General features: G+C 46.5%; 1 protein-coding gene across 1 annotated transcript; it reads right to left on the bottom strand.

The window, feature by feature from the left end:
- Positions 1 to 262: 262 nt before the first annotated feature.
- On the bottom strand, positions 263 to 22,857 carry LOC134212311 (zinc finger protein 54-like). Its single transcript, XM_062690047.1, has 5 exons — positions 21,914 to 22,857; positions 1,722 to 1,923; positions 1,402 to 1,646; positions 957 to 1,158; positions 263 to 888 (listed from the first exon to the last, which is right to left on the bottom strand). Exons 1-5 carry the CDS (start codon positions 22,716 to 22,718, stop codon positions 303 to 305), a joined length of 2,040 nt encoding a protein of 679 aa, XP_062546031.1. The 5' UTR covers positions 22,719 to 22,857; the 3' UTR covers positions 263 to 302.
- Between the last annotated feature and the right edge of the window lie 2,505 nt (positions 22,858 to 25,362).

Here is a 25,362-nt window from a genome sequence, read left to right as displayed (position 1 = left end):
CCTCGTGCTTGGCTACTATCTGCTTGAAAATAAATTCCATAATTCGGAACTTCAGACAAAACGTATCTTTCATACTTGTTGTGTTAGGCTAAACCCAATTTTCGCATTGGCAGACGAACATTCGCCGCGTCGTCCTGCCTAGCGGCATCCTTTTCGGTAAGATCGTTAACCCAAAGCCCCCTTCTCACTGGTTTTCTGTACAAATTGTACTAATGATATAAAAAGGGCAGTCACATTTATAATAAATAACGATACAGACACATGGAATTACATTTTGAACAATTCAGGAATTGCTCGTGAGTCTATTTCTTGTCTTCAGAATGCCAATAGGTTTGATGTTGCACTAAACCTTGCTGGTCCGAAAAAGCGATGTTACATATTTTGCACGTGGCCTCTGGACTGCTGGAGGAAGGCAGCGGAACCGTTATATCGTGTACCTTCTTCATATGCTCGTGATAGGTCAGGTCGGTTGGAAACGTTCGATCGCAGATAATGCATTCGTTGAGTGACATTTTTTTCTCCTGTGCGGGGGTGCTACTGCGACCAGAGGCTGTTGTAGCATTCTCCGCATCCTGTGACTTACTCGTCGAATGCTTATCATATTGGGGTTTGATGAGCGCGTCAGTGTTTGCACTTGTTTCTCCGCCGATTTCACGATCTTTGAGGTCACTATGGTTTGATATGTGCTTCTGATATAGCAACTTGTTCACAAATGATCTTGGGCAGATTTTGCATTTCCATCGTAGTTTGTCGGGTGTCTTCTTGTGCCCTTCCATGTGTTTTAGCAACAGAGTCTTGGGGATGTCACGGTGACAGATTTCGCAACAAACATCCCCATCGCCATGGGTATTTTGCAGATGATCTTTGAAATGCGCTTTGAACGAAAAACTGAAACGATAAAAAAGATTACACTTTTGTACTAAATAGTGTTTATTAAAATCATTTTATAAACGTACTTGGCATCACAAAGCTTGCATTTGTATAGCTCGTTATCTTTGTTCTCGTGTCCCTTCATGTGCCGCTTCAATGATATTTCGTGTTTGAAAGGCCGGTCGCAACGTCTACAGTAGACTGGCTTTAGTTTTTCCGTTAGGTTTAGCACGTGTATATACAAAAGATGTTTTTGCAAAAACTCACGGCCACAGCAGAGCACGCCGGCTGTAGAGAGAATTGCAAACATGAGATTGAATCGGTTATCAATGATTGTTGGGATAAAGTCTGCCCTCAATAGAAACGCTTATAAATATTTTTAAAAGAAAAAGATTGATTTTCTTGATAAAACATGTGTTTAGTGGGTTCCATGAATTTAAAAATTGAATGTAAATGATAGGTACAAAACAGTTTTGTCACGGGAAATATTAGGAGATGATAATGATTACATGGTTATATGTATACACCTACCTTTCATGCCATGTTCCGGCATGTGCTTTTTCAAACGACTAAATGAAGCACAATTCTTCTGGCAAATGGAACACGTGTACGACATGTGGGTCCGGATAACTGCATCATGATCTCTCATTCCTGTTGTTGATAGACCGTTGCTGTTTCCAGGTTTCGAACTCCAAATTGACGATTCTGTTCGTTGATTATTCGCCTTGCATAGAACGCTTTCCATATGCTTTTTATATCCAGTTTTTAATGCGAAGCTGGAATGATAACAATGCACAATTTGAGAGTAGATTTAGGAAGATTGATAGACAGCGTTCAATTTCATTTCCCACCTAAGTCCGCAGCGATTACATTTGAATCGTTCTTTGTCCTTGTTATGATGTGACTTCATATGCCTTTCCAGTCCTGGGACATCTGCAAAAGGTTGGTGGCAGCGATCACAGCGAACCTCCTTTTGTTTCCCCGTTACGCAGAGCACATGCCATAACAAATATCTTTTTTGATAATACCGCTTTCCACAGCAGGGCACACTGGCTGTGGAGAAAATCGACAAAAAAAGAAAAATTATCGATGAATAACTAACTAGCTATTTGACTATAGTATATGACTGTATAAAATGTTCACGAGAATTGCCGTTTTTTTGGTGAAGGTATTTAAGTCTGAACAATGTTGGCCTTTAGTTCAGAATATAGCAAGATTGGGAATGTATATCTGGCTTGTATTAAGTATGGGACAGTGTTCACGTTTATTACAGGAAAGAGTAGTGCCCGTGAGAGTACAATCGGTAAAGTTAGTGGGATAATTTTGAAACCCTTAGAATTTAACTTAATGAAAATGTTGCGGGTAAAAAAGTTATATAGCATTAGTGATGGTAGTGTGATTGGAAGGAAGGATAAATCTTGGAAAGATGAAAAAAAAAACATTTCTCGCTTGATTTTTAAAAACGTCGAATATCCGAAAGAGAGGCTCTCTTTGTTTACTTTCTTTTTCGATTACTACAAAGCCATGCTAACATTTACATCGGATTTTTTGCACAGATCTGAAGAAAATAGTTTTGTCTAGGGTGCTGGGGTAAAAATATTGCAGCAAAAACTAGATACAACGTTTTCATAAGCTGAGCTGAAGGATGAAATTAATTGCAAAGGAATCAACCCGGCGGAGATCAAAATTTTTTCACGGAAAAATGTTGGAGCTGAGGAAAGTGTGCTGTACCTGCTCTACTTCGAGAAAGGCTCCGTAAAGCTATCGGAATTGCAAGCAATCAAGGCATTGTTCAACACGGTGGTTAAATGGAGATACTTTGTCAGGAAATCCGATGACGCAGTACAATGCCACCGTTGTCAACAATTCGGGCATGGAATGCGATATTGTAACGTCTCTCCCCTTTGTGTCAAGTGTGGCGAGAAACATTTTACCGACAAATGTAAGCTTCCGGCTAAGGCCAGGAGCTTCCAGAGAAATTCTTAGTGGAGCTTCTGGAGGATTTTCTATATAAATTCCTGGAGAAGCCTAAATGAATTCCAGAAAGAAAGCTTGAATGAATTCCCGGAGGAAATTCTGGAGAAATTCCCGGAAGAGGAGCCCCCGTAGGATTTGCCGATAGAACTACCGGAATAATTTTCGGAGAAAATCCTACAGGAACTCTTTAAGAAACTGCCGGTGGAATTCCCGGAGGAACTCCAGGAGGAATTTTCAGAAAAACTCCTGAAGGATGTCCCAATAGAAATCTTTCAGAATTTCTTCGGGAATTAATCTAGGAATTCCTCCGAAAATTCCATTGTTGATTTCATTTATGGTATAATTTCTGTATAAATTTTCGGTGAAATCCATGGGTCCCTGGATTGTGACCGATGTGGTCGGATTGAATCCGAGTGGGCCAGGAACCCTAAAAATAAAATTCTCATCATTGCTTTGTGAAATCATGAAGTTTGAGGTGTCGCACGACCTCTTTTGAATCACTTTAGAAAATGGCCATTCCGTAGGTCCTCCGAATTGTGGCCGGAATGGATTCTAGTGGGTCAGGAACCCTAAAAATATCATTCTCATCATTGCTTTGTAAAATCATGAAGTTTGAGTCGTCGCACGACCTATTTTGAATCAATTTAGAAAATGACCATTCCGTAGGTCCTCCGGATTGTGGCCGGAATGGATCCGAGTGGGCCAGGAACCCTAAAAATATCATTTCCATCATTGCTTTGTAAAATCATGAAGTTTGAGTTTTCGCACGACCTATTTTGAATCAATTTGGAAAATGGCCATTCCGTAGGTCCTCCGGATTGTGGCCGGAATGGATCCGAGTGGGCCAGGAGCCCTAAAAATATCATTCTCATCATTGCTTTGAAAAATCATGAAGTTTGAAGTGTCGCACAACCTATTTTGAATCAATTTAGAAAATGGCCATTCCGGTGGTCCCCGGATTGGGACCGATGTGGCCGGATTGAATCCGAGTGGGTCAGGAACCCTAAAAATATCATTTCCATCATTACTTTGTGAAATCATGAAGTTTGAGGTGTCGCACGACCTATTTTGAATCAATTTAGGAAATGGCCCCGTGTAGGTCCCCGGATTGTAACCGATGTGGCCAGATTGAGTACGAGTGGGCCAGGAACCCAAAAAATATCATTTGCATCATTGCTTTGTGAAATCATGAAGTTTGAGGTGTCACACGACCTGTTTTGACCAAAAATTGTACATGGCCACTTATTCCGGGGACAACTGACCCCAACGGAATCAGGAATAATTCTGGAACCGTACTGTGGATATCCTCGAAACTAATATAAATCAAAAATTGGGATCTATCCGGATGGAATGCAACTTGTTGCGAAAGAATCGGTCAAGAAATGCGATTTTTACAGCAGTTTAGATTTTTGAAAGCCCTTAAAAACAGACGTTGGGGACGGAAAGGTTAAACGACGCCGTTGCCACACGTAGCGAAATTCGATGTGCCAACTGCAGTGGTAACCATACTGCCAATTATCGCGGCTGCCCCAGTCGCACGAATTACATAAAGCAGCAAGAAGAGAACCGACGGCGTCTTTCCAAAAAATCCACATTTATCTCCCGCGCTTCGTCGGCTGCGATGCCAAGGCATCCTAGGAATGCTCCTATTGTTCAAGGGCAACAAAACAACACGTGCGTAACCGATCGACTCACCTTCTCCCAAGTTGTGCAAGGTACGAGTTCCCAGAGAATAGATGTGCAAGATCCGAACCTATTCACCGTTACCGAATTCCTTTGCCTAGCAAAGGATTTGTTCAACGTTTGCAAAGCTGCCGAAACAAGGAGCAACAATTTTAGCTCTCTCTGAGCTTATTATGAAGTACGTTTATAATGGCTAATCGACTGTCGCTTCGAAAAGCTAACTGGAATGGTAGATCCATTCATAATAAGCATATGGAGTTTTCGACTTTATCCTGCTATACAACATCGACGTAGCGGTAGTCACGGAAACATGGTTACAACCTAATCTATCTTTTCATCACCCAAATTTCTGCTGTGTTCGGCTCGACCGGGCCGCTAATGATGATGTCGGGAGAGGCGGTGGTGTGCTACTTGCCATACGAAAGGGATTACAATCCAAACAAATTGATATTTCGACGATACTGATCGAAGCTGCCGGTATATTGATCTCAATGGATGGAGGAAGTGAGATATGCATCATCGCCGCATATTTTGCTGGTGCACGGCGGTGCTCAAACTGGTCTCAATTTCGTCGGGACATTCGCTCCATGGTGTCTCGTGAAGGTCCATTCTTCGTAGTCGGTGATTTCAATGCTAGACATTCCCACTGGAACTGCGCTAAAAGTAACAAGGCCGGAAATATTTTGTAACAGGAAGCTGCTCGCTCGAGTTTCAATATCAACTTCCCAGATTCGCCAACTTTTTATCCAACCGGAAGGGGGAAACCATCCACGCTGGACCGCGTCTTATCCAACAACATTATCGACATGAGTAAACCAATCGTCCTGAATGAACTCTCTTCAGACCATTTGCCCATTACCTTTGAAATCAACCTCACAGACGTGGCTGCGGCACACACAAACACTGTTCGTTGTTACGCTCGCGCCGACTGGCAAATTTTTCAAAGAATAGCTAGTAACAAGTTGAATCCCAATGACCCGGTGGTTGCCGACATTCTGGACGCAAATGGAATTGATGCTGCTCTTGTTTATTTCAAAGATGCACTCTTGGAGGCAGAGTCAGCGGCGGTACCACAAACGAATATTCGCCCCTACAAAACAGCTTGCATCCCTGAAGAAACTAAATTACTGATCCAACTACGAAACCGACGCCGGCGACAGTGGATGCGGACTAGGGATCCTCTACTGAAAGAAATCGTTGCATCACTGTCAAACCGTATCCGCAATGATTGCGCGGATGCCCGCTTCAACAAATTTGAAGAATCGTTAGGATCAATGTCTCGTGGCGATATCACCAAAGCAATGAAAAATACCTGTAAGTACAGCCCCCCACTGCGAAATGGCAACACCCTGCATGCAGATCTCAAGAAAAAAGCAAAATTGCTTGCCAAAAGTTTTGCACAAGCGCACAACAATCAAGCAGCTAGTGAATGGGATACCATTGAAGCAGTCAAGCGATCCGTCGATCATATCAACCAGTCATTACCGGCCAACGATAACGACTGGTTGGTTCGACCTAAAGAAATAGTGAAAATCGTACGCAACCTTAAAGCAAAAAAAGCCCCCGGCCATGATGGCATCCGGAACTGGTTGTTGAAGCATCTTCCTAGGAAAGGCTGTGTGTTTCTCTCAAAAAAAATTCTGCCTGTCTAAAATTATGTTACTTTCCTACCAATTGGAAACACGCAATAGTTGTTGCCATACCAAAAGCAAACAAGGATGCATCTTGTCCCTCGAACTACAGACCCATAAGCCTTTTACCAACTTTAAGCAAGATGTATGTTCGAAAGAGTAATTTTAACACGAATTGACAAGCACTTGGAATCCATCCGAATCATCTCGAACGAGCAGTTTGGTTTCCAAAAAGGTCATCAAATCGTACGGTTGGTGAATGATGTCAAAAGAAATTTCCAACGGGGGAAATCTTCTGGGTTAATCCTGCTCGACGTAGAGAAAGCTTATGACTCGGTCTGGCACGAAGCGATACTGCACAAAATGCTACTCGGAAATTTTCCTATGCTAATTCTTAAAATTGTGTGTAGTTTTTTGACGGGCCGAACTTTCCAAGTCTCGGTAAACGGTTGTACATCAGACCCAGTAGGAATACCTTTTGGAGTTCCCCAAGGTTCTGTGCTAAGCCCAACCTTATACAACATTTTCTCCGCCGATATCGTCAAAGTTGACGGGGTACAGTATTACCTGTTTGCGGACGACACTGGATTCATTGCTTCACATCGCGACCCAAATGTTGTGATCGACAAACTTCAAGAAGCACACGACTCGATTCAGAAGCATCAAGAGAGATGGAAAGTTAAAGCCAATCCTGCCAAATTTCAGGCGATCTTCTTTACACGTCGGCAAAGCCCGAAATACTTACCGCAGAGACACGTATCTTGCAACGGTGATGAAATTCCATGGCATTCAACTGTTGGCTACCTTGGTGTGATTCTGGATAAAAAGTTAAACTTTGGTTGTCACCACGTGGCATCATGTATTCAAAAATGTGACAACCTAACGAGAACTCTATACCCGCTCGTGAAAAGACGGTCTCGCCTGAATCCCAGCATCAAGTTATTGCTATACAAAACCATCTTCCGGCCTACGGTTGCGTATGGCTTCCCTGCCTGGTACAACTGTGCTCAAACTCACCGCAATAAATTACAAGTCAAGCAAAATCGCCTACTAAAGATGATACTAGATTTGGACTTCCTATTCCCAACGGATGAGTTACATACGCTTGCTGGAGTTGAGCGTATAGACGACTGGTTTCAAAGACTGGTACCGAAGTTCCACCAAAGCTGTTCCTCCTCTACAAATCCATATCTACAAGAGATGGCCGAAATGTGATACTAGAATTAAGCTTTTCTTTTCTTTTTTTCTCCTAAATAATTTTGAAGGTTTTTGAATTCTAAACTTTTCCTTCCATGGTGAACAGTAAAATAATAACCGTAATTACTGAAATATAAAAATGCTAAGATATCGCTGAAAGGAGATCCGTAACACGATTTTAGATTGCTACTAAACAAATTGTATTAGATAAGTTAAAAGTTGAATAAATAAATAAATAAATACTAGATTTGGTTCGATTAGAAGATATCACATTTCCTCCTCTCGGACAGATTATATTGATGCGATGGTTGGGCTTAAACCATTTAAGCACTGAGATAGCAACCAAAGACATATCATGCCGTGATGGTATCACATGTTGACTATTTTTGTTTGGTGTCGCGTCACATATCTGGCATTTACATTGATTTTATGCGTGTTTTTTTTTCTTCCTAAACAATGGAGGGGGAATCTGATCAACAGACATCCTGGGTTGACCAGGAAGTGCGGAGTTAGGGGCCACCTCCAATGAGGGAGGCAGGACTGCATCCCCGACCCGCTAAACCGTTTCCATTGCCGCCAAGCCCATAGTCCCTTCGGTACAACCAGAAAGTAATGCTTCAAAGGGGGGGCAGTGCACAACGCACCCTCGAGGTTAGCTGCTTGTCCTTGCAGCATCGAACATCGTGACTCGCTTTTTTAGAAGAACACCATGGTATCGTGCCAGCGCATTGCCGGCTTTCCAGGTGGCCTTACCACGCCCTTTGTCCTCGGAAGGTGGGCAGGGTCGACTTCTCGCCTGCTTCCCTCTGCACGACTGGTATCAAGAATGATTATGCCGCGTGCACCCCAAATTGACCTCTCTGCGATAGGGCCTATTCGCCAGCACACATAGGGACATGCCGACGCGGTGCCTACGCCTGCCCCAGCCTTGACGAGGACCCTTTCCGTCCTCGGGCTCAGAACCCGCCTGGTTGACCGACGCCGCGAAAGCGACAATACCATGTTGTTCTTCACGCGGCCAGTTGTTCGATAAAAGGATCGAGTTCGACCACAGGAAACCGACGGGCGAGGCCGAGTGTCCGAACCGGTGTAGGTACTGTCTGAAGCAACCATGGCCTGTAAGGACCTGGGTCAGGTGGAAAGTGATTTCCCCATGGCGCCTCTTGACCCACGTACCTATCTCCGGTATCAACCTATGTGTCCATCTACCCTTAGTGGAACTGTCCCACGCACGTTGCCATTTGACCATTGAGGCCAACCTGACAGTCCTACGGATGCCTCTCGTGCCGCGCATTTCAAAGCACTCTATGTCTTCACCGATAACGATGTCAATAGGCATCATACCGGTGATGACGCAGAGTGCATCGTGCGACACGGTACGGTACGCGCTCGCAACTCTACATGAGCCTATACGTACTTTCTAACTTCGTTCTGTAGCAGTTAATACCCAGGGCCGTGCCCCAAGCTGGCCCCCATACCTCAGTATGGACAGAGCAACGCTAGCCAGAAGCTTGCGCTTGCTGGCATAAACCGCAGAGCTATTTGCCATCATCCGGGACAATGCCACTATAGCTGTGGAGGCACGCTTGCAGGCGTAATTGACGTGGCTACCAAAGGTGAGCTTATCGTCGATCATTACCCCCAAGAGTTTGATGGAGCGTTCAGAGGTGATCTTATCACCGCTTGCTGCTCCGACTTTCGGTTGTTAACAACAACCACCTCAGTCTTGTGGTGAGCCAGTTCTAACTTCCTGGAACTCATCCACTCTTCCACAATTGCGATCGAGTGGGCTGAAGTCAACTCCACCTCTTCGATCGATTCGCCGTAGACCTCCAGCGTAATATCGTCAGCGAAGCCGACGATTACCACGCCCACCGGAAACTTCAACCTCAAGACACCGACCGTCGTACATGACGTTACATAACACCGGACCCAGTATGGAACCTTGCGGAACCCCTGAGGTTATGTCAACGCACTTCCGACCCGCCTCCGTGTCGTATACCAGTACTCGATTCTGGAAGTAGCTTCCGAGAATCTTGTACAGGTACTCGGGAAGCGCATCTGCAATAGCTGCCCAACTGGCACTATTGAAAGCATTCCTCACGTCGAAAGTCACTACTGCGAACTCCTCTCCTCTTACGCTGGATAGCTATCTCCGCGGATTTGGTAATCGACAAGATAGCGTCTACGGTCGACTTACCCTTTCGGAAGCCAAACTGGTTACTCGATAGACCAACCGCACCCTCCGTGCGTATCAACAACCTGTTGAGGATGATCTTCTCGAGCACCTTCCCCGCCGTATCAAGCAGGCATATTGGTCTATATGCCGACGGATCGCCCGGTGGTTTTCCCGCCTTTGGCAATAGGACCAAGCTCTGCCTTTTCCATGCTTCAGGGAACATCTCGGGAGCCTCGGCAATGGCCGCTTTGATGGCCAGGTTCGGAATACCATCCGGTCCTGGCGCCTTACCTACACTAAGGGACTGTGCAATCCCCGCAAGTTCCGCCACAGTTACTCTTCCCTCGTCGGTCACCCTGGCCCCTGGCAGCTCCACAAAGGGAGGCCAGGGACTCTGGTCGTGACGTGGGAAGAGCCCCGCGATGATCCTCTCCAGCATCTCTGGAGACCGCTCTGTAGGGGCCATCGCCCTACGTGTCTTGGCCATTACTAGCCTATAGGCGTCACCCCATGGATTCTCGTTGGCACTTTGACACAGGCCCTGGAAACAGGATTTTTTGCTTGATCTGATCTCAGTCTTCAGAGCGGCTCTAGCAGCCACGAACGCCACCCGTCGTTCAACACGCTCCGCTTCTGTGCGTGCTCGCTGCGTCCGCCTCCGTGTCCGTAGGCTGGCGCGGCGCAGGTTTGCAATTGCTTTAGTCCACCAGTAAGGCCTCCCATTCCTAGGGTGGACTTTCCTAGGCATGGTGGCATCGCATGCACGCGAGAGTACTGTTACCAGCTGCTCGCCGCTCAGACCGAGAGTATTGTGTTCGCGGCGGAGCGCTTCCTTAAACACCTCGTCGTCGAAGTATGATGTCTTCCACATACGAGGACTAGGCCTCGCCCCTTCTTCCGTCCGCTGAATGCTGGTCGTATAGTCGATACTGTAGCGAACCGCCAGGTGGTCGCTGTGAGTGTAGTCATCATCTACCCTCCAGTTCGAACTACTCGTTTGGCCAGGGCTCCAGAACGTAACGTCGATAATCGACTCGGCACCGTTCCAGCTGTAGGTACTTTTGGTACCGACATTAGCCAAGTCCACATCCAACATGGCCAGTGATTCCAGCAGGATCTGCCCCCGTTGATTCGTGGATCGGCTTCCCCATTCCACGGCCCAAGCGTTGAAGTCCCCCGCTATCACCACCGGCCTAAGCCCCATCAAGTTAGCCGTCAAACAATCTAGCATTCGATCGAACTGCACCAACTCTTGGACTGGGTATTTCCCCGTTGTCCATATCGCCGCCATTTTAGACCCATCGGTGACCCAATTACCGTTCCTGGCGGGTACCCGGTAAGGATCTGCTATGATGGCGATATCCGTCCCCCATTCAGCAACGGTCTGGCTGCGTTACCTGCACTGTGATTTTGCAGCACGCTTAAACGCCGGGCACTTCGAACCCCCCATGGGGTGTTTGCTGTTCGCAGCTTTGCTGGAACAGATCAAACAGTTGGGAGGGTTCGTGCAGCATTGTGCCTTATGTCCCTCCAATCCGCAGCGTCGACAGAGCTTGCTTCTGTCAGGGCCTTTGCAGTCCCATTGCTTGTGCCCCGGTTCCAGGCACTTGAAGCAAACTTCGGGTTGCTCATATATGCCCACAGGGCATACCGACCATCCCACCTTGACGCTCCCTAACTTTCTCCGACTTCCTCCGCCAACTTCTTGTAGGCGGCGCCCTTGATTTTATGCGTGTGCATGTGATCCAACGGACATTGTGTCTTGGAGCCTTGAATGGTAATGCGGTCAGGCAGAGGCTGTTGTAACGGTAGTCGATAACGGGTTCTAGGAGGAGGGACGCCATTCATTGAATAAACGATTCACTTCGCGGAAACGTGTCTAGTCGTTTTTATTGTTCGATCTCAACTAAAAAAACTTGACAGAGCACGGGGACTACTGATAGCTGTCGCAAGGTATATTTATAAACAAAGGTAAAGAAAACTAACGAAACTTATGACAGCTCTTCCCCCTAACAAATGAAATTCAAATTCAACAATATAAAATAGTTTCACAGTTAATGAAAGTGTCTGAGAAATATTAAAGATTCAGTCTGTTGGGCGGTCGGATGACCCTTCAAGATCTTCACGGCGATTTTCTATTGGGTCTCTGGTTCACCTGTTTTCTGTTGACGATTGGCGGTCTTGGATCCGGAGCAGCTGCGATAATTCCGTTCCTTTAAGCTCCGTCGGCTTGCACTGACGGTTTGACGGAAATCATCGGACTTGACATCGGTACATCAGTTTTCACAGTGGCTCTGGCTGCTGTGATTGGTTCAGGAATATCCGAAAGTGCAGCTTCGACAGGTACATCCTCGGTTATAACTGGTGTATGGTCACGTCCACTAAGCAGTGTTGGACCAACTTCCCTAAGCTGATCTATTGATGGTGATTTACCCGTTGCAGGAACTCCCCAGAAGTGAATTGCACCCCGTGGTCACTCAACAGTACAGATGGAATTCCATACGTAGCGAAATATTCGAATATTCGAATCGTGGAAGTGGTTGTAATGTTGTTCATAATGCGCACCTTTGGCCACTTGGTGTAGGCGTCCACCAACACAATAAAGAATGTGTTCTTAAACGGCCCTGCAAAATCCACGTGCACACGTTCAAACGGTTTCGTTGGTACTTCCCAGCCTTGGGGGTCGTTCAAAAATTACGTCCAAGGTTTGAGGGGGGGAGGGGGGTCGGAATTTTGTGACAGTTTGTGACAGGGGGAGGGAGGGGGGTTCGTCTTTTGTGACGTCCACCCTAAAAAAAAATTGAAAGTATTTTAGGGACAATTTGCATTTTAAAAACATATATTCAAACTGTTAGTAAGGGACATAACTCACTAGGCTATTGTAAAAGTAGTATACGAAAAAGAAAAACTTAAATAATCACCAAAATAAAAATGACACATGTACGTACAGAGGACGGGGACGGTTAATGATTCGTGACACTTTGTGACAGGAGAAGGGGAGGGGGGTTGAAAATGCCGAAAAACTATGGACGTAATTTTTGAACGATCCCTTGGTTGGTTCAACCCTTGTTGATTGACAATTGCTACAGTTGCGTAGCATCCCCTCGAAGTCCTTATCGATTATTTCCCACCAAACGTATCCTCGAGCGAGCGACTTCAGTCGGCTTGTACTAAAATGGGTTGAGTGCGATTCGGTTAGAACTTTGGACCGTAAGGTTGAAGGAACATAGACTCGGATACCACGCATCAGACACCCCAAGTAACCGCCAAGCATTAATTATTGCATGCACTGATACGCTTCAGTACTTCTCGGAAGCCTCCTTTCAAGAGGCTCGGAAACCTTCTTTCAAGAGGCTCGGAAGCATCCTTTCAAGAGGCTCGGAAGCCTCCTTTCAAGAGGCTCGGAAGCCTCCTTTCAAGAGGCTCGGAAGCCTCCTTTCAAGAGGCTCGGAAGCCTCCTTTCAAGAGGCTCAGAAGCCTCCTTTCAAGAGGCTCAGAAGCCTCCTTTCAAGAGGCTCAGAAGCCTCTTTTCAAGAGGCTCAGAAGCCTCCTTCCAAGAGGCCCAGAAGCCTCCTTTCAAGAGGCTCAGAAGCCTCTTTCAAGAGGCCTCAGAAGCCTCCTTTCAAGAGCCTCCAAGCCTCCTTTCAAGAGGTTCAGAAGCCTCCTTTCAAGAGGCTCAGAAGCCTCCTTTCAAGAGGCTCAGAGCCTCCTTTCAAGAGGCTCAGGAAGCCTCCTTTCAAGAGGCTCAGAGCCTCCTTTCAAGAGGCTCAGAAGCCTCCTTTCAAGAGGCTCAGAGCCTCCTTTCAAGAGGCTCAGAAGCCTCCTTTCAAGAGGCTCAGGCCTCCTTTCAAGAGGCTCAGGAAGCCTCCTTTCAAGAGGCTCAGAAGCCTCCTTTCAAGAGGCTCAGAAGCCGCCTTTCAAGAGGCTCAGGAAGCCTCCTTTCAAGAGCTCAGAAGCCTCCTTTCAAGAGGCTCAGGAAGCCTCCTTTCAAGAGGCTCAGGAAGCCTCCTTTCAAGAGCTCAGAAGCCTCCTTTCAAGAGGCTCAGAAGCCGCCTTTCAAGAGGCTCAGAAGCCGCCTTTCAAGAGGCTCAGAAGCCTCCTTTCAAGAGGCTCAGAGCCTCCTTTCAAGAGGCTCGGAAGCCTCCTTTCAAGAGGCTCAGAAGCCTCCTTTCAAGAGGCTCAGAGCCTCTTTCAAGAGCTCAGGCCTCCTTTCAAGAGGCTCAGAGCCTCCTTTCAAGAGGCTCAGGAAGCCTCCTTTCAAGAGGCTCAGAAGCCTCCTTTCAAGAGGCTCAGGCCTCCTTTCAAGAGGCTCAGAAGCCTCCTTTCAAGAGGCTCAGAAGCCTCCTTTCAAGAGGCTCAGAGCCTCCTTTCAAGAGGCTCAGAGCCTCCTTTCAAGAGGCTCAGAAGCCTCCTTTCAAGAGGCTCAGAAGCCTCCTTTCAAGAGGCTCAGAAGCCTCCTTTCAAGAGGCTCAGAATCCTCCTTTCAAGAGGCTCAGAAGCCTCCTTTCAAGAGGCTCAGAAGCCTCCTTTCAAGAGGCGCAGAAGCCTCCTTTCAAGAGGCTCAGAAGCATCCTTTCAAGAGGCTCAGAGCCTCCTTTCAAGAGGCTCAGAAGCCTCCTTTCAAGAGCTCCAAGCCTCCTGTCCAGAGGCTCACAAGCCTCCTTTCAAGAGGCTCAGAAGCCTCCTTTCAAGAGGCTCAGAAGCCTCCTTTCAAGAGGCTCAGAAGCCTCCTTTCAAGAGGCTCAGAAGCCTCCTTTCAAGAGGCTCAGAAGCCTCCTTTCAAGAGGCTCAGAAGCCTCCTTTCAAGAGGCTCAAAGCCTCCTTTCAAGAGGCTCAGAAGCCTCCTTTCAAGAGGCTCAGAGCCTCCTTTCAAGAGGCTCAGAGCCTCCTTTCAAGAGGCTCAGAAGCCTCCTTTCAAGAGGCTCAGAAGCCTCCTTTCAAGAGCTCAGAAGCCTCCTTTCAAGAGGCTCAGAAGCCTCCTTTCAAGAGGCTCAGAAGCCTCCTTTCAAGAGCTCAGAAGCCTCCTTTCAAGAGGCTCAGAAGCCTCCTTTCAAGAGGCTCAGAAGCCTCCTTTCAAGAGGCTCAGAAGCCTCCTTTCAAGAGGCTCAGAGCCTCCTTTCAAGAGGCTCAGGCCTCCTTTCAAGAGGCTCAGAAGCCTCCTTTCAAGAGCTCAGAAGCCTCCTTTCAAGAGGCTCAGAAGCCTCCTTTCAAGAGGCTCAGAGCCTCCTTTCAAGAGGCTCAGAAGCCTCCTTTCAAGAGGCTCAGAGCCTCCTTTCAAGAGGCTCAGAGCCTCCTTTCAAGAGGCTCAGAAGCCTCCTTTCAAGAGGCTCAGAAGCCTCCTTTCAAGAGCTCAGAGCCTCCTTTCAAGAGGCTCAGAAGCCTCCTTTCAAGAGGCTCAGAAGCCTCCTTTCAAGAGGCTCAGAAGCCTCCTTTCAAGAGGCTCAAGCCTCCTTTCAAGAGGCTCAAGCCTCCTTTCAAGAGCTCAGAAGCCTCCTTTCAAGAGGCTCAGAAGCCTCCTTTCAAGAGCTCAGAAGCCTCCTTTCAAGAGGCTCAGAAGCCTCCTTTCAAGAGGCTCAGAAGCCTCCTTTCAAGAGGCTCAGAGCCTCCTTTCAAGAGCTCAGAGCCTCCTTTCAAGAGGCTCAGAAGCCTCCTTTCAAGAGGCTCAGAAGCCTCCTTTCAAGAGCTCAGGAAGCCTCCTTTCAAGAGGCTCAGAAGCCTCCTTTCAAGAGGCTCAGAAGCCTCCTTTCAAGAGGCTCAGAAGCCTCCTTTCAAGAGGCTCAGAAGCCTCCTTTCAAGAGGCTCAGAAGCCTCCTTTCAAGAGGCTCAGAGCCTCCTTTCAAGAGGCTCAGGAAGCCTCCTTTCAAGAGGCTCAGAAGCCTCCTTTCAAGAGAGCTCAGAAGCCTCCTTTCAGAGGCTCAGGAAGCCTCCTTTCAAGAGGCTCAGAAGCCTCCTTTCAAGAGGCTCAGAAGCCTCCTTTCAAGAGGCTCAGAGCCTCCTTTCAAGAGGCTCAGGAAGCCTCCTTTCAAGAGGCTCAGAGCCTCCTTTCAAGAGGCTCAGAAGCCTCCTTTCAAGAGGCTCAGAGCCTCCTTTCAAGAGGCTCAGGAAGCCTCCTTTCAAGAGGCTCAGGAAGCCTCCTTTCAAGAGGCTCAGGAAGCCTCCTTTCAAGAGGCTCAGAAGCCTCCTTTCAAGAGGCTCAAGCCTCCTTTCAAGAGGCTCAGAAGCCTCCTTTCAAGAGGCTCAGAGCCTCCTTTCAAGAGGCTCAGAGCCTCCTTTCAAGAGGCTCAGAAGCCTCCTTTCAAGAGGCTCAGAGCCTCCTTTCAAGAGCTCCAGCCTCCTTTCAAGAGGCTCAGAAGCCTCCTTTCAAGAGGCTCAGGAAGCCTCCTTTCAAGAGGCTCAGAAGCCTCCTTTCAAGAGGCTCAGAAGCCTCCTTTCAAGAAGGCTCAGAGCCTCCTTTCAAGAGGCTCAGGAAGCCTCCTTTCAAGAGGCTCAGAAGCCTCCTTTCAAGAGGCTCAGGAAGCCTCCTTTCAAGAGCTCAGGAAGCCTCCTTTCAAGAGGCTCAGAAGCCTCCTTTCAAGAGGCTCAAGCCTCCTTTCAAGAGCTCAGAGCCTCCTTTCAAGAGCTCAGAAGCCTCCTTTCAAGAGGCTCAGAGCCTCCTTTCAAGAGGCTCAGAAGCCTCCTTTCAAGAGGCTCAGAGCCTCCTTTCAGAGGCTCAGGAAGCCTCCTTTCAAGAGCTCAGAAGCCTCCTTTCAAGAGGCTCAGGAAGCCTCCTTTCAAGAGGCTCAGAAGCCTCCTTTCAAGAGGCTCAGGCCTCCTTTCAAGAGGCTCAGAGCCTCCTTTCAAGAGGCTCAAGCCTCCTTTCAAGAGGCTCAGAAGCCTCCTTTCAAGAGGCTCAGAGCCTCCTTTCAAGAGGCTCAGAGCCTCCTTTCAAGAGGCTCAGAGCCTCCTTTCAAGAGGCTCAGGAAGCCTCCTTTCAAGAGGCTCAGGAAAGCCTCCTTTCAAGAGGCTCAGAGCCTCCTTTCAAGAGGCTCAGAAGCCTCCTTTCAAGAGGCTCAGAAGCCTCCTTTCAAGAGGCTCAGAAGCCTCCTTTCAAGAGCTCAGAGCCTCCTTTCAAGAGGCTCAGAGCCTCCTTTCAAGAGGCTTGGAAGCCTCCTTTCAAGAGGCTTGAAGCCTCCTTTCAAGAGGCTCAGAGCCTCCTTTCAAGAGGCTCAGGCCTCCCTTTCAGGAGGCTCAGAGCCTCCTTTCAAGAGGCTCAGGCCTCCTTTCAAGAGCTCAGAGCCTCCTTTCAAGAGGCTCAGAAGCCTCCTTTCAAGAGGCTCAGAAGCCTCCTTTCCAAGAGGCTCAAGCCTCCTTTCAAGAGCTCAGGAAGCCTCCTTTCAAGAGGCTCAGAAGCCTCCTTTCAAGAGGCTCAAGCCTCCTTTCAAGAGGCTCAAGCCTCCTTTCAGAGAGCTCAGAAGCCTCCTTTCAAGAGGCTCAGGAAGCCTCCTTTCAAGAGGCTCAGGAAGCCTCCTTTCAAGAGGCTCAGAAGCCTCCTTTCAAGAGCTCAGAGCCTCCTTTCAAGAGGCTCAAGCCTCCTTTCAAGAGGCTCAGAAGCCTCCTTTCAAGAGGCTCAGAGCCTCCTTTCAAGAGGCTCAGAAGCCTCCTTTCAAGAGGCTCAGAGCCTCCTTTCAAGAGGCTCAGAAGCCTCCTTTCAAGAGGCTCAGAAGCCTCCTTTCAAGAGGCTCAGAGCCTCCTTTCCAAGAGCTCAGAAGCCTCCTTTCAAGAGGCTCAGAGCCTCCTTTCAAGAGGCTCAGAGCCTCCTTTCAAGAGCTCAGGAAGCCTCCTTTCAAGAGGCTCAGAGCCTCCTTTCAAGAGGCTCAGAAGCCTCCTTTCAAGAGGCTCAGGAAGCCTCCTTTCAAGAGGCTCAGGCCTCCTTTCAAGAGGCTCAGAAGCCTCCTTTCAAGAGGCTCAGAGCCTCCTTTCAAGAGGCTCAGAGCCCTCCTTTCAAGAGCTCAGAGCCTCCTTTCAAGAGGCTCAGAAGCCTCCTTTCAAGAGGCTCAGAAGCCTCCTTTCAAGAGGCTCAGAGCCTCCTTTCAAGAGGCTCAGAAGCCTCCTTTCAAGAGGCTCGGAAGCCTCCTTTCAAGAGGCTCAGGCCTCCTTTCAGAGGCTCAGAAGCCTCCTTTCAAGAGCTCAGAAGCCTCCTTTCAAGAGCTCAGAAGCCTCCTTTCAAGAGCTCAGAAGCCTCCTTTCAAGAGCTCCAGCCTCCTTTCAAGAGGCTCAAGGCCTCCTTTCAAGAGGCTCAGGAAGCCTCCTTTCAAGAGGCTCAGAAGCCTCCTTTCAAGAGAGCTCAGGCCTCCTTTCAAAGAGGCTCAGAGCCTCCTTTCAAGAGCTCAGAAGCCTCCTTTCAAGAGCTCAGAAGCCTCCTTTCAAGAGGCTCAGAAGCCTCCTTTCAAGAGCTCAGAGCCTCCTTTCAAGAGAGCTCAGAGCCTCCTTTCAAGAGGCTCAGAAGCCTCCTTTCAAGAGGCTCAGAGCCTCCTTTCCAAGAGCTCAGAAGCCTCCTTTCAAGAGGCTCAGAAGCCTCCTTTCAAGAGGCTCAGAGCCTCCTTTCAAGAGGCTCAAGCCTCCTTTCAAGAGGCTCAGAAGCCTCCTTTCAAGAAGGCTCAGAAGCCTCCTTTCAAGAGGCTCAGAGCCTCCTTTCAGAGGCTCAAGCCTCCTTTCCAAGAGGCTCAGAAGCCTCCCTTTCAAGAGCTCAGAGCCTCCTTTCAAGAGGCTCAGAGCCTCCTTTCAAGAGCTCAGAGCCTCCTTTCAAGAGCTCCAGAGCCTCCTTTCAAGAGCTCAGAGCCTCCTTTCAAGAGGCTCAGAGCCTCCTTTCAAGAGGCTCAGAGCCTCCTTTCAAGAGGCTCAGAGCCTCCTTTCAAGGAGCTCAGGAAGCCTCCTTTCAAGAGGCTCAGGAAGCCTCCCTTTCAAGAGCTCAGAGCCTCCTTTCAAGAGGCTCAGAGCCTCCTTTCAAGAGAGGCTCAGAAGCCTCCTTTCAAGAGGCTCAGAGCCTCCTTTCAAGAGGCTCAGAAGCCTCCTTACAAGAGGCTCAGGAAGCCTCCTTTCAAGAGCTCAGAGCCTCCTTTCAAGAGCTTGGAAGCTTCCTATCAAAGAGCTTGGAAGCCTCCTTTCAAGAGGCTCAGAGCCTCCTTTCAGGAGGCTCGGAAGCCTCCTTTCCAGAGGATCAGATGCCTCCTTTCAGGAGGCTCAGAAGCCTCCTTTCAATGGGCTCGGAAGCCTCCGTTCAAGGGGCTCAGAAGCCTCCTTTCAAGAGGCTCAGGCCTCCTTTCCAAGAGCTCAGAGCCTCCTTTCAAGAGGCTCAGAGCCTCCTTTCAAGAGGCTCAGAGCCTCCTTTCAAGAGGCTCAGAGCCTCCTTTCAAAGAGCTCAGAGCCTCCTTTCAAGAGAGCTCAGAAGCCTCCTTTCAAGAGGCTCAGAGCCTCCTTTCAAGAGCTCAGGAAGCCTCCTTTCAAGAGCTCAGAGCCTCCTTTCAAGAGAGCTCGAAGCCTCCTTTCAAGAGGCTCAGAAGCCTCCTTTCAAGAGGCTCAGAAGCCTCCTTTCAAGAGAGCTCAGAAGCCTCCTTTCAAGAGGCTCAGAAGCCTCCTTTCAAGAGCTCAGAAGCCTCCTTTCAAGAGGCTCAAGCCTCCTTTCAAGAAGGCTCAGAAGCCTCCTTTCAAGAGCTCAAGCCTCCTTTCAAGAGCTCAGAAGCCTCCTTTCAAGAGCTCAAGCCTCCTTTCAAGAGCTCAGAAGCCTCCTTTCAAGAGGCTCGGAAGCCTCCTTTCAAGAGGCTCGGAAGCCTCCTTTCAAGAGGCTCGGAAGCCTCCTTTCAAGAGGCTCGGAAGCCTCCTTTCAAGAGGCTCGGAAGCCTCCTTTCAAGAGGCTCAGAAGCCTCATTTCAAGGGGCTCAGAAGCCTCATTTCAAGAGGCTTGGAGGCCTCATTTCAAGGGGCTCAGAAGCCTCATTTCAAGCTTCTCTCCCAGAGTTCGGAATAATGAAAATTTCGCCAACTTTATGGATTTTCAGTTCTTTTTTCATGAATCTTATTAGTTACACTTATTTTCATTATCAGCTAAAAATATAAAAATATTGTCGCCATACATAAGAATAACTATTTTTTTAGATAAATATCTTGGCTGTGCATATGCACAGCATATGTTTCGAAATGGACAAATTGATATGAAATTTGCGAAAAAGAATCCACGTGTCTTGGAGGGACTCGAACCCTCAACCTCCTACTCTCTAGATAGGCGTGATAACCCCTACACAACAAGACCACTTAAAGGTCACGTTTGCGGAAAAGCCATCAGAATCCGAGTACCAACCTCCACCGCGGTTAGCTCTCTTTTTTGCAAATTGAATATCTTTCGGATGCTTGATTTGTCCAATCTCCACATGTGCTTTACTATTGTATACACACAGCCAAGCAGAGTACATTGTTTATTAAACAGGAGGATCGCACTCCATGCCCCCAGTAACTGTCTGGGCGGGACGGTATAGAATGCGAATTCAATCGCACTCTGCTGTGCCAAAGGCTTGCTTGGCTAAAGCATTTGATGAGTTTGATTGCCTTAACGTAAGCGGTCGCGTGTACTCAGACGACTAATGACGGTGAAAGACCGACACTTTATTACAATTAATTGCATATTATTCGGCAACTCGGCCGTACGAAAACCATTTTTTTCGTACGGCCCGATTTCCATTACACAAATAATCTCGCGTCTGTAACGAAGAAGTAATTTAATTTCATTGCAAAAAATAGTTTCGTATGCAACCAGTTGCCGAATAATATGCAATTAATTGTATTTTTTTAGAAATAAGTAAAAGGCATGTGGGTGGATTTATATATCAAGCGAAAGGTTTTACTTTCTGCTCCTTAGAACAGCTGTGAAAAACCACAATAAAATTTGTTATTATTCTCAAAATTGATTAATCCATAATAGGAACGCATGCACCAGTTTTGGCACTATTCTTAATTTTGGTTCCTTATTTGGCAAATCCCATTGTTTTCTTATGGGACTGGCCAAATAGCCAATGGGATGGAACTGGCCGGGGCCACAGCCACGCCCCCCCCCCCATAAATCCGGCCCTGTGTTGGTGGTTGATTTGCCTTACAGCGTTTGCAAGAGCCGTAATGTTGGCAATTATTGATGATGTGTATCTCACTAAGGCAAAACCATGGGATTGAATCGAGAAAGGCATCATCACCGCTAGGTGGATTTGGTTTTTTTTTTATAATTTTTATACGCAATGACCGATCGTCAACAGACTTTTTTTTATTACTTTATTATTGTGTTTGTTGGTTACGCTACGTCTTCACCCGTTGAACCCGAATACCCCAGTGTAACCGATACTGAACCGATGCCACACCTGCCACCTTCTGAGGGGATCGACAACGCTACTTCTGCAAAACAGCATCTACACAGCAAGAACAGGACAATGAACAACAATAGATCTACGATTGCCACTATTGCGCGCTAGAAGATTGTTCTGATGTGGATACATTTATGCAAAATTTAATATCTTTTCTATAAAGTTTATAATCAGTGAATTTCATAAATAATAGTCAGTAAGTGATGAAATAGCCTGAACTAGAAATGACTGAACTGATCAGCTTTATCATCGTTTGTTATATCCCCAGTTAGCCAGTTTCAATAATTCTGAGTTACCATCCATCCAGACCAGTTTCTAGTTAGATAGGATAACTATATGAACGATGTAATGCCCTTGTTGCAGTATTGTATATAGAGGTTCAACACAGGATTATTATCAGATTTAATGGCAATCAACAACGCTTTATGTACCACTTTTTGAATGCAGCTTGTTACGAGAAAGTCGGTATATCGATTGGTATATAACACTATGGGTCTATGGGAGGATAGAGAGAAGGTTATACTTATACTAAATGAATGAAATTTTGTTATGATTTAGTATAACTACTGCAACTAACGCTTTAACAGCATTCTAGTGGCAGTCAAACAAAGTTGTAGAATGTACAATGTACATCGTTTATATATATATATATATATATATATATATATATATATATATATATATATATATATATATATATATATATATATATATATATATATATCGTGGCCAGCAGCGAGAATAAGAGCACCCGAATAAACAATGGATCACCGATGAAATCAGGAAAAGGATAGAGAAGCGAAAAGAAGTAAAAGCCGGTATAAAAGCGACCAAAGAATTTAGAGGATATATCCACGTAGTCCACGGTTGGGTGATCAATTATGAATTGGGTTCGAAGCTTTTGAAAACTATAGCCAAATTTAACAAATTACATAAAACATTTGAAAAAGAACCAATTTTCATAGATAGCAACAATGAAAACTTCAAATACGTACCTTTCATGCCATGTACATCTGCATTGTGCTGCTTCAACTGCATGAATGTGCCACAATCTTCTTTGCAAATCGTACACGAGTACTGAAGGTGAGTATGGATAATTGCATCTCCCTCTGCTTTTGTTAGCGCATGTTTCCGCATCCCTGTTTCATGTGCTAGCAACTTCTTTATTATTTTTTCCGACGCAGACAATTCTTCTGTTAGTTTGCTTTCAGATCTATTAACTTCTGGGTTTTGGTCCCGTTCTTTGTAGGGTTGTTCCATTTCTCCATTATGTCCTTTTTCTCTTTTCATATGATAACTGTCCATATCATTGTCCATCAAGTTCGATTCATCAAACGGAGGAAATTCTTCTACTGAATAGGCGTTAGATCCATCATTCCCGTATCTTACATTCCCTCCTACGCGAGATTCTTCCAGGCTTCTTAGTTCCTCGTATTGTTTTTCTCCATCGGCCATTTCAGAATCATCGTCAATTGAAACGCTTCCCCCAATTGCAACGGAAGGTTGGATCTCATTGGGTGCCTGCGGACTATAAAATTCATCCAAAGCAAGCAATCTTTCGGCCAGCCCACTTCTGTCCTCATCAAGCACGGCATGCCGTTCAACGCAGTGGTTACCCTGGGTTTCTGATTCCTCTTCGTCCATCTGAAAATCGTTCTCGCTTTCAGCATTCCGAGCACAATGGTTCTGCTCCACTTGTAGATGGAAAGAATGAAACTCGACCAGTTGATTTAAACAAAATCGGCATATCGCATGTTTGGCAGTAAAATCATCCAGTTTGAAGCCGAGATGTTTAACCATCAGATCCGACACTACGGTCTTGGAGCCTAACTCGCTTGCCCTTCCCGACAAGATTGGTGTACGATCGTCGGTTTGGAACAGACATGTAAAGCAATTTCTATCGTCATCTGCCGATGATCGTGACCTATTTCGGATGGAATTGCCCGTTGTACTTTCAGATGAACCGATTGAACTCCTTTAGTTGTGTCAACAGTTTTCAGTATGTCTTCCGAAATCTACTGCTCTCGAAACCCAAATGCGCTTTCATAAGATCGAGGATCACCGTGAGGATCTGGAAGACTCTCGTTTCACCACAAGCACTGGTATGCCTCGCTTCAAGCACGAAGGCAAGTGAAGCAGTTTGTGGAGAGAAACTTCAGTTCGCCCCAGGTAAGGCCATCCTACTGAAGGTTAGTGGTGGTGAAATTTTTTGTTGACTGGAAAGCCTGATTGATTGAGAAAAACACGCGTATTTTGCACTCCACACTCAGCACTATTTTAAACTATTAAAACTTTCAATTATGTTAAATTTATAACAAGAAAATCCGCAAAATAAGCAAAATTGATAAACGTCGAACAAAAACAGAAGTTTGTTTTAATACTGTCAAAGTCTGTACAAGAGTTCATCAAATTCACTCACCCAAGGATTTTGACATTTGAGCGAGGTATTCACTCGAAAATGTTCATTAAAGGGTCGTTCAAAATCTACGTCCACGGTTTAAGGGGGGATGGGGTCTAGAATTTACGACAGTTTGTGACTACCAAGTAACCACTAAGCCGTTAAAATCGACTTCAATTCGGTTTTATAGTCGCATTTACAGCATGGTCAACAGTGCTATTAAGACCTAAATAAATCTTTAGTGCTGCTCAAAAAGCCGCTTTTGGCGTTTGGCTGATATACTGCATGCCCCTCCAATTTTCCGCGCCCATGTCAGAAATGTCAAAATTTTTGAGCAGTGGAAAACGAAAAAAAAGTGAAATGAAAAATATTTATTTACATTTTGATGTGTTCTTTCCTTTTTCTTTGGGGACTCGATGATTTTTTGATAATTATTCCTAACCTCGGTCTTGAACTTGTGTTGGGTAGAAGGATTTGGTTTATTTTGGCTGCGGGGTTTACCATTTGATCCATCTCCGAACTGAGTGTTTGTATTACTGAGATTGGGGATAAACTGAAAGATTTCATTTAAATCGACATCAAGAGCAACAAATGATAAAAAAAATAGAAAGAAACTATTCACGAAACTTTTGCATGAAGCATATAAAATATAACGTTCGGTGCCGATTAGCTTTACTATAGTTGCAGAATAAATCCACAGCCAGGGCCACAGCATATAGACAATGTAACCGCATTTTCCTTCAATAGTTTGCATACATATGTCTTACAGTGACTATAATAACAGTGTTGTCAAGTGTCAAATTGGAACAGAATCGTCTGTCAGTTCCATCAAATGCGCGTTCCAAACGAGCAGGAGCCCTGTCAAACGTGGCACATGACGTTACTCTTCTTATAGGACTCTAATATGTCTAACCTCGTGTCTAACCATATAATAATGTTGTTATACAGTATACTGAATAGAATAATAGGTTTTCGAAAACAATCCCTGTGGCATGCGAGCGAAAGAGGGTTATAGAACTATGGTCGATATTTTTATTGATTTCACCTAAACGTCATAGATGATATCTCTAAATTGGTAAAGCTGGTTCTTTTATTCGGCTCGAATCAAGCGGGGCCTATTAGCTTCACAACGAAGCGTTGTATACCGATATAGCTTCTTTTGCTGCTTGAGGATTATATGGCCAATAAGCATTTGAAAACATATATAGAACTTATAGGCACTAAAATGCCGTTATAAAGTTTAGATAGGGCTTATTCAAGTGCTTAATGTTTACCTGGTAGTATATTCATATTGGTCCCGACTTCCGGAAACTGATCGCCCGGGGCCTAAGTGCAACTTTCGACTGATGCGTCGAAGGTGTGAAACTAATGACCGATGAAAGGTCTCGCTTCGACAAGGGCTGGAGTACCTGCATACGAAACGGTTCCAGTTTTACACCCGATGTCCCCGAGCAAGCCGCTCAAAGTCGTGTTGCGTGGCTTCAACGACGTGGACGAAAAAGAGCTGAAGGAAGCTCTGGAGAAAAGTGATTTGAAGCCGACCAGCATACACAAAATCCTCCGGCATGACACTTTCCGGACTTACCGTAATCAGCTTAACCTGGCGAACCTGGAGCACGGTACACGGTACATACTACCACGCTGAAGGACCCCAAGCAAATCAAGGCCATCAACATCACCGTTGTCTAGTGGACAAAAACAAGCTCATGCATCGTGACGTGACGCAGTGCATGAACTGTCTCCTTCGGCCAAGGCACGCGGAACTGCTTCATGAACGCGATGTACCCGTGTACGAGACCATGGCATCGACTAGTGCGGCAAATGGAAGGGCCCCAAACGCGCGGAGTTTTGCGAAATTCGCAAGCTTTCGAAATCATCCAGCCGAAGATCGCCCTAATTGCTCGACGAACGAAACTTTCCAACAATCCCTCTTCGGCGGCCGATCCGTCCTTCCGCCTCTGCAACCGCAAAGAAGACACGCAGCTGCTGCTGGCTCGGTCTCCCCGAAGTCAAGCCAAGCGAAGCAACATCGATCCGTCAACCAGT

The sequence above is a fragment of the Armigeres subalbatus genome, chromosome 1 (genome assembly GCF_024139115.2).
Source record: "Armigeres subalbatus isolate Guangzhou_Male chromosome 1, GZ_Asu_2, whole genome shotgun sequence".
Classification (NCBI taxonomy): Eukaryota; Metazoa; Arthropoda; class Insecta; order Diptera; family Culicidae; genus Armigeres; species Armigeres subalbatus.
The sequence above is the reverse complement of the archived record's forward strand: the minus strand, read 5'-3'. Positions and strand labels throughout refer to the sequence as shown.

Coding starts and splice junctions, on each gene's coding strand:
- LOC134212311 (XM_062690047.1), bottom strand. CDS start 22,718: ATGGTTAAACATCTCGGCTTCAAACTGGATGATTTTACTGCCAAACAT. Junction 1,924..21,913: donor AGATGTACATGGCATGAAAG/GTACGTATTTGA, acceptor TTTTCTCCACAG/CCAGTGTGCCCTGCTGTGGA. Junction 1,159..1,401: donor GCCGGAACATGGCATGAAAG/GTAGGTGTATAC, acceptor TTCTCTCTACAG/CCGGCGTGCTCTGCTGTGGC.